The sequence below is a fragment of the Myotis daubentonii genome, chromosome 3 (genome assembly GCF_963259705.1).
Source record: "Myotis daubentonii chromosome 3, mMyoDau2.1, whole genome shotgun sequence".
Lineage (NCBI taxonomy): Eukaryota > Metazoa > Chordata > Mammalia > Chiroptera > Vespertilionidae > Myotis > Myotis daubentonii.
In genome coordinates, this window is record NC_081842.1 from 133,644,508 (window position 1) to 133,655,859 (window position 11,352).

Genomic DNA, 11,352 nt, shown 5'->3' on the forward strand with positions numbered 1-11,352 from the left:
GGCAGCCTCGATTGCCTGCCTCATTAGCCTTTTATTGTAACAGCAGTTTGAGATAAAGTTTATCTTTTAGATACAAGCAGTAGGGTGAGTAATCTTGGGAGGACACATGTGTTTACATTGTCCTCTAGGCAAGGACATCCAGGGATTAAGCATAAGGATTCCAGTAAACACCCGGGGGTTGGGGGTCTGCACATGCACAGGCTTGTTTGGAAAGGTCAAGGAATAATTAGGGGCGCCACCTTTGACACTCCCCTAAGTCTCTCCTAAGTCAGAATTTCAACAAATAGGCAGGCAGCCTTGCACACACTTCTCTTTTCTCAGAATGTCCTCCTTACAAACTTTCCAATCAAGTCTCACCACCAACTAAGAGCAGTGAATTAATTAATGAGATAAACTGTTCCATGTGCAGTATTTAGAAATCTCTTCTTGCTATTGAATATTCTTTTTCTTCTATTAAAAAAAAAAAGGGACCAATTGGCAGTCTTACTATTTTATGAGTCCTCTCTGAGTTTGACTTTGTAATTGACATGAAAATATTTTGCCTTCAAAAAGGGGACATATGTAATACTTTCAACGATAAAGATTTTTAACCCCTAGAGTGCCGGGGAGCACGATCCTGCTCCTCCTGTCTTTCGCCAAAAGTGCCAGGAGCGCTATCGCGTTCCTCCTGCAGTGTCACTATTAGATGCGAGTAGTTCACTCTTTATGTGGGAAAAAAAAATTTAAAAACCTTAACTCAAAATGCCTTGGCAATTTTAGCATAGTTCCTAGGATATTGGTTGGCACTCAAAGGGTTAAAAAAGATATTTTTGCCTTCAGCCAAATCCTAATGTATTTTCCATTACCACATGTTCTCCTAGAGCCTTCTTTGTTGGGTCCAATTATCTCGTTAATTTTCCACTTATGTAATTTAATCTGAGATGCCCTGGGCATCACGCTCTGGAGCTTTGTATGAGGTTTCTCTGATCTTTCAGGGCAGTATGGGAGAATATGGACTCGGGCACCCCAGCCTCGTCACTGAACAGCTCATCTGACACTGGACAAATTACTTAACCAAGCAACCTCACTTAATTTTGGTTTTAGGGTTAGGGTTAGGGGACACAAGAGAAAGTATGGAAGGTATTTGAGAATTCATGAAAAAGTAAGAATTGTATATTAGGCAATTTTTATTCATTTTCAACCCCCAAAACTATATATCCAGAGAAGGATATGTCTCACAGCTGTGACTATGACTTGCTCATATTTCTTTTCAGAGGTGTTTGTAGAAGGGCCAGAAGGGTCTCTGGGTGGCTCTAAGGATGTGAGTTTCAGATGATCCCAAAAGGCTTTCAAGGATTGGAACAGTAGTTTATGGACTTTGACATTTATTTTTATTTTTAAGTATATTTTTATTGATTTCAGAGAGGAAGGGAGAGGGAGGGAGAGAGATAAACATCATTAATGAGAGAGATCCATGGGTCAGCTGCCTCCTGCACGCCCCCTAATGGGGATCAAGCCCTCGACCTGGGCATGTGCCCTTGACTGGAGTCAAACCCGGGACCCTTTGGTTCCCAGGCTGATGCTCTACCCACTGAGCCAAACCGGCTAGGGCAGACTTTGACATTTTTTAACACTTCATAATGCACAGCTAAGAACAGCAGAATATTAAGCAAACAGGCAGTAAGTGTTGCCAGCCCTGTGTGATTATTTTACCTTCCTTTTTATAAGTGCTGCAAACTCCAGCCACTGGGTTATGTAAAAAGGGCCACTGACCCAGATATGTACACTGTGAAATTATTTCCTAGGTCCTGGCCCCTGTTTTTAACTAGCTGTTTGACCTTGGGCAGTCACTTAAACCTCTCTGGGTTTTAGTTCCTTCTGTAAAATGAGGAATTTTGGCAAGGTGATCTCAAAAGTATTATTTTGCTTTAACTCTGGAGCGTGCAATGGAAGGAGCAAAAATTTTAGAGACAGACAGACTTAGGTTTCATCTACCTGCTGTGTGATCTTGAGCAATTACCTTCTCCTACATTGGGCTTCAGTTTACTCATCTATAAAGTGGAGACAATATCAACGTCATGAGATTGTAACAAGACCATGGAGGTATAGCTCACAGCCCAGCCATTGTTAATTCTATTGCCATCTCCATCCCGCCCCCTCTCCCTCTCTATGGTGTATTGGTGCCATGACTTTCCTATTTATATTGCACCGTGACTAGTAGAATTAATGGAACAGTGGACTCTGGGCAATGACTTTCTCTCTTTGTCAAGGTTACTATGTCCATTCTGGATGCCAGCTGCCACTGCTGCCATGACTTAGAACTCAGGCCAGTCTCCATAGGCAGTGTGTGGAGGTGATTTTTGTGCTCAAAAATTCTGATCAAATGAGTAAATTGGGTACTGAGTACTTATACACTCTCCCCACTTGTCTGCTTGTCTAATGTAGCACATTAGCTCTCATTTCTAGAGAGTATTTTCTGGGTGTGCCCGTAAGTGTTGAGCTAGACTAAGGCTAATGTAGCATATCAACTGTGAGCGAGGGACAAGGGCCCCCTGGAGCCAGACCAGTTGGCTTCACATCTTCTCAGGTTCCAAGTGTATACTAGGGTATGATTTGAAGCAAATTACATATGCAATCTCTCTGAATTTCAGTTTCGGCATTTGTAAAATGGGAATGGTAATAGTACCTACAGTTGTAACCCAATTATGTGTATTAATATATATCAAGTGCCTAGGTTGGTGCATGGTGCTTAGTAAATACCAATAACTGTTAGTTGTTTTTATTCCTCCAGTTGCCTTCAACAGGGGCTGGAAAAATGCAAACTCCCAAGATGCAGAGGCTTCTGAGATTATTACAAAGGCTCTGGAAGATTTTCTAAAACTCAGACAAAGTCAGCTTGAGTTCCTCCCTACTCCCAACTTACTACTAGGGCTTATCTTGCTGGGGAAATGAGAGGAGCAGAGCCCTAGGCATGTCACATTGGTTAGTGAGGTGGGTTGTTGCATGTGCATGGACCCATGTTCTAGTACTTTAGTAGGAAACGCAGATGGCCAACAACAATCTTATGTCAGTATTGATATCTTGACTCTTGAGAATACCTACAGTTTCCAAATAACCTGAATCTCCTCTCTGTCCCAGGTAAAAAGAAAAATTATTAAAAAAGCAGTGATGTTTCTACTAGAATTAGGAGGTACCTGAACCAGGTTGGAACAGAGGGCCTCAGCAAGGGGTATCTTGCCCGTCTCCCAATCAGCATCCATCCATTGTGTCCCGATAGGGACATACGTAGTAGGGGGTGTCCAGATGAAAGAGACATGGCCTCAGTTACCTTCAGAGTCCCCCACTGGTCCCCATGGAATGGAGAACTGTTGTAAAATGAAGAGTGTGGGTCCCCCTCCCCCTGCTCAAATCATGGCGTTTTCTAGCTTATGATCTTGGGCACTCCCTTCAACTCTTCAAACAGTTTCATCAGCCAAGGATTGATAGTCCCTTGGGGGGTAGGGAGGGAGGTAAGGAGACACGTGTTGTGAGAAATGAATGAACTAATCTATAATAATAAAAGTGTAATATGCTAATTAGGCTGGATGTCCTTCCGGATGACCTTCCAGATGAAGCAGGGGCTGTGAGAGAAGCATGGGTCCTGGGTGCCTGCCGGCGGCCAGAGGGAAACCCGGGTCCTGGGTGCCAGAGGGAGCCGGTGCCGGCAGCTGGGGGAAGGAAGGCCTACTCTTGTATGAATTTCGTGCATTGGGCCTCTAGTAACTCTATAACTGTAACTTGGAACTCTGCAGCCATAACTTTGAAGCCTATGGCACCACTTCAAACACACAGAAGGTGCCCACTGAATGTGGAATGATTTTTGGTGTGTGTGTTTTTTTTTAAGTGGAAGATACTGGAAGGATTAGAAACTTAAAATGGCTACTTCAAGAATAACAAAATGACTTTGTGACGTGAAATGGCAATTACATACTGGACTTGGAAGGGATATTGTCATCATTTAAGATTAGATGAACCAAGCCTTTGTAGGTGAAGAGATTTGTTCGGGTTGATGATTTAGCAGCGGAACTGGGTCACAAGATGGGACTTCTAAGTCATAACACAGCAGTCTTATTTTAGTGCTTCTCACAATTTCTCTCTAAAGTACCCTAGATATTGGAACCAAAGGGCGATAACAGTATTTTGGTCTATAAATTGCCTAATACTGAAAAACGTTTTTAATAACAGGATTCCATAAAGAGTGTGCAGGATTCATTTTTAAAAGATAGTGAATTTTTTAGTGTTTCTCAAATGAAAAATTTTATGTATAGGTCGAAGATAAAATAGAATTAAAATGTATGCATTTATTATGAAGGTGATCCATTCTGTTACATACTGTTCTTAAATGTGAAGCAGTGTCCCATTTTATTTTTAAATTTATTTGGAGTAAAATTTATTCTCTTTGGTGTTTAGACAATTGCAGAGTCATGCATGTACCACCACAACCAAGGACAACTCCCATCTCCTCCAAAAATTCTCTTGCGCTGCCCCAGACCAAACCCTTGGCACATACTGACCTGGTCTCCATTCCTATGGTTTTGCATTTTCTAGAATATCACAACATGAGTTCATAGAATATACAGCCTTTGGGGCTGGAAAAGCAGTTTTCTATTCTGCCTTTTTAAAAATGAATTCATGCCCTAACTGGTTTGGCTCAGTGGATAGAGCATCAGCCTGTGGACTCAGGGGTCCCAGGTTCGATTCCAGCCAAGGGCATGTACCTTGGTTGCGGGCACATCCCCAGTAGGGGGCGTGCAGGAGGCAGCTGATCGATGTTTCTCTCTCATCGATATTTCTAACTCTATCCTTCTCCCTCCTCTCTGTAAAAAATCAATAAAATATATTTTAAAAATGAATTCATTTGTGTTTTTCAAGGTTATATAATGGTTTCACACAGATGCTCTGGCAGCTTTCATATCCGTTGAGTATTGGTTCCATTTGACTCACTTTTCTTTTCACATATTATTTATTTATTATTCTCCATAATTAATAAGTCAGTTGGACCAATTATCATTTAAAAGAAAAGGTAGGGTTGGCCTGGCCGGTGGCTCGATGGTTAGAACATTGGCCCACATACCTAAGGGTCTCGGTCTCAGGTTGGATGGAGGTCAAGGGTACATTCCTGCATTGCAGGTTCGATCCCCTGTCAGGGCTTGTGTGGGAGGCAACCAATCAATGTGTTTCTCTCACATTGATGTTTCTTTCTTTCTGTCCCTGCCTTCCTCCTTTCCTCCCTCCCTCCCACCCTCCCACTCTCTCTAAAAAAATCAATGGGAAAAATATCCTCAGGTGAGGACTGACATAAATAAATAAATAAATAAATAAATAAATATTTTTAAAAGGTAGGGTTATTTTTTAGTGATACGCATCTGGGGTAATAAACTAAAAGTCAATATAGCATATAATTATATTATAATTAAGCTTAAATCTGGTGTGCGTTTGTTACCTTGGATGTGACAGTACCCATGATTCAGAATAAATAGTTGGAACATCATGAACTTAATTGGAAGAATAAGAATAATCAAAACTGTGTTCCGCTTTTAGTCCAGAAACCCATGTGACCGATACAAAACTTCCCATAGTGAGCCCTTTCAGTCAGATCATATGAGAGTATCAAAATGAGCACACCACAACTCCCCAGTGTGACTTCTTACCAGAAGTCCTACAGAGAGGCTCTGTCTGGATTTGTAGATGGCTCAACGTTTTACTTTTTTCTATAAATTGAACATATTAGTCATTGTTCTGGATTGAAAGATGACCATAATTCAGAATTACTGAAACATTGAAATAACTATTGCACAAATGAAAACACCAGTATTCAAGTGCTTAAAAGTCAAGTCTCCAAAGCCAGAAAGCTGGATACTCAAAAGCGACACTGCATCCCTAACGTGGCCCTGAGCAAGGGAATGGGGGCAAGGGCAAGGTACTGAAGAGGCCAACATTTTTTCAAGTCTCATGTTTTATTTTATAAATTTATGTAAATATCAATGTCCTGTGAACTCTATAAACTTAAACTTTTTTTGAAATACTAGAGGCCCGGTGCACAAAATTCATGCACTGGGGGGGGGGGGTGTCCCTCAGCCCAGCCTGCACCCTCTCCAATATGGGACCCCTCAGGGGATGTCCAACTGCCAGTTTAGGCCCAACCCAGTATCGGGCTAAATCGGCAGTTAGACATTCCTCTCACAATCCGGGACTGCTGGCTCCTAACCACTCACCTGCCTGCCTGATTGCCCTTAACCACTTCTGCCTGCCAGCCTGATCACCCCCTAATCGCTCCCCTGCCAGCCTGATTGACACCTAACTGCTCCCTTGCCGGCCCAATTGCCCCCAACTGCCCTCCCCTGCCGGGCTGGTCGCCCCTAACTTCCCTCCCCTGCTGGCCTGGTCACCCCCAACTGCCCTCCCTTGCAGGCCTGGTCGCCACCAACTGCCCTCTCCTGATGGCCTGATCTTGCCCCCAACTGCCCTCCCCTGCCAGCCCGATTGTTCCCAACTACCTTCCCCTGCTGGCCTGTTTGCCCCAACTGCCCTCCCCTGCCAGCCATCTTGTGGTGGTCATCTTGTGATGATGTGGGGGCGGCCATCTTGTGATGATGTGGGGGTGGCCATCTTGTGAGGACACGAGGACGAGACACCACCTAGGCTTTCATTAGTATAGATAATGTATCCAGAAAACTGCACATATCAGAATTGAGATCACTGAATTTTCAACTGATCCTTATGTGAGTAACCAGAACAAGAAGCCATGTTATCACTAGTACTCCAGGAGCCTGTGCTCCCTCCCAGTTACTTCTAAAATGACAACCATCCCACCCCATAAACTAGTGTTGCCTCTTTTTGTGTTGTTATGTAACTAAAACTTTTTATTTTTTAGTTACAGTTGACATAACTTATGAAGTGATTACCCCAATAAGTTTTGCACCCAACTGATGCCACATATATTTATTAAAATATTAAAGGCCCAGTGCACAAATTTGTGCACATTGAAAGGAAATTAATGAGAAGAAATATTTTGATATCGCTGTTTGCCCTTTTTCTATAATAGAATTAACGATTGACAATGACAGATCAAAACACACACACATGCAATTGGTGCCAGCGAAAGCTTTATATATATAGACTAGAGGCCTGGTGCACAAAAATTTGTGCACTCGGGGGGGTCCCTCAGTCCAGCTTGTGCCCTCTCGCAGTCTGGGACGACTCGGGGGATGTCCACCTGCTGGCTTAGGCTTGCTCCCCGGGGGATCAGGCCTAAGCTGGCAGTCAGACATCCCTCTGGCAGCCCAGAAGCCCTCAAGGGATGTCCACTTGCCAGCGGGGAGCAGTCCTAAGCTGCAGTTGGACACCCTTAGTGCTGCTGAGGAGGCGGAAGAGGCTCCCACCATCACCACTGTGCTGGCAGCCGTCAGCGTGGCTTTCTGCTGAGCAGAGCTCCCCCTGTGGGAGCACACTGACGACCAGGGGGCAGCTCCTGCATTGAGCATTTGCCCCCTGGGGGTCATTGTGTGTCACAGTGACCAGTCATTTCCAGTTGTTCTGCTGTTAGGGTCAGTTTGCATATTACCCTTTTATTATATAGGAGTGCCTGGCCAGCCTGGGTGAGGGGCTGATGGCTGTTTACAGGCTGGCCACAGCCCCCAGGCACCCAAGCTCCTAGTGGAGGCTGGCTGGAAGCAGATATCTGGGATTTATTTGTCTTCTATAATTGAAACTTTGTTGCCATGAGCGGAGGCCACAGCCAGCTCAGGGCAGGCAGGAAGCTTGGCTTCCTCCATCGCCCGGGCAACCAAGCCTCCTGCTTGCTCCAGCTCCGTGGCTGCCAGCCACCATCTTGGTTGGGTTAATTTGCATATAGTCACTCTGATTGGCTGGTGGGCGTGGCTTGTGGCATAGCGAAGGTATGGTCAATTAGCATCTTTCTCTTTTATTAGTGTAAACTTGCTTAATTAGACCTGCTTTCTGATGTAGCTAAACTTTTTCCAGCCCAGTGAAGCACCCCAACTTCTCTTTCAGGTAATTGTCAGCAACACAGCAGTAAATACCAACATGAAGCAGATTATTATTGTAGATCACGCAGGGAGAACAAAGGGTAAAATATTTAACTGCAGCAGTGTTTGACTATATTCTGAGCAGTGAGAAAACCTGGAGTCATTTTCAAGGTCCACCATTTCTTACTTCTTTTCAATTGGGTCAATCTCCATTTTCCAGCTAATGAAATAGGATTCTACCAAGTCTCCTATCTACCTACTCCAGGACTTCTGTGAGGATAAAATGAGATGAGGCATGTGAAAAACGCTTCACAGACATTTGGTTAAAGTGTAAAATGTTTGCACCTGGCTATAAAGCAAGTCATGTTCCTGGGCTGAAGAAACTCCAAGGAGGCTTAGTCGCTAGGGAGAGAAAGCTGGGCATTGCTATGTGATGTCATTACCCGGTGCCCACAGCCACTGTTTCTGGGCTGGGCTGGGCTGTGGGCCGCATTTTGCGCCATGGGGGTCTCGGCAGCATTGGCTGTGATTTGGTGGGGTGTCGCTCCAGGGTGGTGGCGGGGCCTGTGTCCTACTTGGGGGAAGCCTAGTGTTGCTTTGTCGGCACCAGGTCCACGGTGCTGTTTCTCTATAAATGGCCAGTGTGTGTCACGGCAGTTCCTGCATTGAGCGTCTGCTCCCTGGTGGTCAGTGCGCGTCATAGCGACCAGTCAGATGGTCGGACACTCAGCATATTAGCCTTTTATATGTATAGATCATTAATTATATTCCCTATTGATTACATTCCCATGACTGTTCTGTAACTGCCAGTTTATACTTGTTAATCCCTTCATCTTTTTCACTCAGTTGCCCAACTCCCCTTCCCATGGGCAACCATCAGTTTGTTCTCTACCTGTGGGGTTGTCTATTTTGTTTATTTGTTTACTTTGTTTTTTAGATTCCACATATAAATGAAATCATACAGCATTTAACTTTCTCTTAAGTTAAGTTACTTATTTCACTTAACATAATACACTCTAGGTCCATCCATGTTGTCATGAATGGCAAGATTTCATTCTTTTTTTATGGCTGAGTAATATTCCATTTCATATGTGTACCACTTCTTCATCCAGTTTTCTATCAATTGCAAATAATGCTGCAATGAACATAAGGGTGCATATATCTTTTCAAACTGGTGCTTTCGGTTTTTTTCAAAAAATACCTAGAGTAGAATTGCTGAGTCCTATGATAGTTTTATTTTAAAATTTTTGTAGGGACCTCTGTACTGTCTTCCATAGTGGCTGCACCAATTTGCAATCCCACCAATGGTACATAAAGGTTCCCTTTCTCCACATCCTTGCCAACACTTGTTTATTGATTTATCGATGATAGCCAATCTTACAGGTACGTGGTTAATTTGCATTTCCCTGATGATTAAGAATATTGAACATCTTTTCATATGTCTATTGGCCATTTGTATGGCCTCTTTGAAGAAGTATTTATCCAGGTCCTCTACCCATTTTTCAGATTGGATTGTTTGTGTGTGTGTGTGTGTGTGTGTGTTAAGTTGTATGAATTCCTTGTATATTTTGGATGTCAATCCCTTATCAGATGCATAATTGGTGAATATATTCTTTCATTCAGTAGGTTGTCTTTTCAGTTTGTTGATGGTTTTCATTAGGTAACTTCTAATTGTAGTCCAGTGCTTTCATCCAAATGTTCAGGTTAAATAGATGTTTCAGGAAGAAATGCTAGGCCTACCCTATGACTTCCTATATTTCCAAAAAAACCCCTGTAAATTCCATGGGGTCAGGGATGGCAGGGCTGGGAGGGGAAGGGATAGGCACATGTTGTAGGTACCGCACAGGCTCTTTCTCCCACAAGGTGTCTTCTCTTTTTAAAGTTTATTTAGACGTTTCTCATATTTGCAGAAGAAGAGTGTAAATAGAACCATGTCTGCCGTCCTGTATAAAAGATTGGGCTTGCTATAAATAGGCACTTAGTTCCCAGAGTCAGCAATCTATATATACCCCAGTACATGAAGCAACAAATGGAATTTACCACTGACCTTCAGCTCCTTTGGGCCTGTCTTGGGTTGTAAATAGGAGTTAAAATTAGATGAGTCCTAAGCAAACATGATTTTTATTTGGCTGCTTTTACATAAAATTGGACAAACTGGTTTACAACTTGCAAGCAAATTCTTGATTTATGTTCAACTGGGTGTAGCCTGGTGCCTTGTTTTGGAGATGAAGACGGCACTGTGTGCAGGGCAAGATGAAAATTTGTATAATGGACTCATGAAGGACCTTTCTCCAGACAATAGACAAAGCAGTACAGGGCATGCTATGTTCTGTGGATGCCAATAGGGAAGGACGTGGCCATGAAATCCCCTCCTGTGTAGTAAAGTGAGAAGGCAAATCAGTACTGTAAGTACTTTTATTTGAAACAGTTACATCAAATTTAGAAAATGCCACTTGAAATGTAAATACTTCCTTCAAACTGTGAAAAAACACATCTGAACAGGTAGATCACAGAGAAAACTGACTGCCTGATGTTCATGTGTTCCAAATAACAGAATCTCCCGAGTTTCTGTCATCTGGTAAAACTTAACTCATAGGGAAACAGGTTTTGAATTGATAAACCCATCGAGGTGGTAAACATGTTCATAAGCACTGCCCAAACTCACTTAAGGAAACCCAACCCATCTATATCATTGGTAAAGGCTCCTTGTGAAAGATTATTTTCAATCTACATTTAATATAGGTTAGTCAACTAGTTAATAGCTATGTTGTAGTTTGAAGGTAACAAAGACGTATTTATTTGTACAAAAAGATGCTTTGTGAAATAATGTTTTCCTAATGTTTGTTACTTGTAGGTATAAGATTTTGTACTGTTTGGCCTTTTTTTAACTTTCAATTTTGTTCTTTGTACTTTTATGCATTTTTTGATTCCATTGTAATTTCCGTGTTCAGTTTTTCACAGATTTTAGAATAATATTTTTAAGAGGAAAGATATGAAGATTCATAAGGTAAATGTGTTAGGATGCTTAACACTAACTAATTTGGGGGAGTTGGGAAATAAACAATTGTTTTTCCTTTGACCTTTTGTACTTTTAAAATCTCCAAAGCTTAAAAATAACATTGCTTTATTTGGTGAAAAATAAAACCTCTCCTTACTGAGGCACAGTACAGCATGTTTTAAAAACTAAAAAGCATTACCCTTATGAAGGGATGTTCAATAAAATATTCTGCAAAGAACAGGTGTTCTCAATCCTGGGTACACACTACCATTGTGTAGGGCATTTTAAATATATATTTTTTTATTGCTTTCAGAGAGGAAGGGAGAGGGAGAGACAGAAATATCAATG

At 42.4% G+C, this 11,352-nt stretch overlaps 1 protein-coding gene across 8 annotated transcripts in view; it reads left to right on the forward strand.

Annotated features, from left to right (window-relative positions):
- GCNT2 (glucosaminyl (N-acetyl) transferase 2 (I blood group)) overlaps positions 1-11,352 on the forward strand; it is a 101,490-nt gene that overhangs the window by 68,038 nt on the left and 22,100 nt on the right. The window contains exon 2 of one of the 8 annotated variants that reach the window (XM_059688619.1): positions 2,753-2,961. The exons of 5 other annotated variants lie outside the window; for them this stretch is intronic. In XM_059688619.1, the coding sequence (XP_059544602.1) occupies positions 2,753-2,931 (179 nt within the window). In that variant the 3' untranslated portion in view covers positions 2,932-2,961. Of the gene's footprint in view, positions 1-2,752; positions 2,962-5,564; positions 6,047-11,352 lie in introns of those variants that run through there. 2 more of the 8 variants (XM_059688620.1, XM_059688623.1) reach the window with 2 other exon arrangements.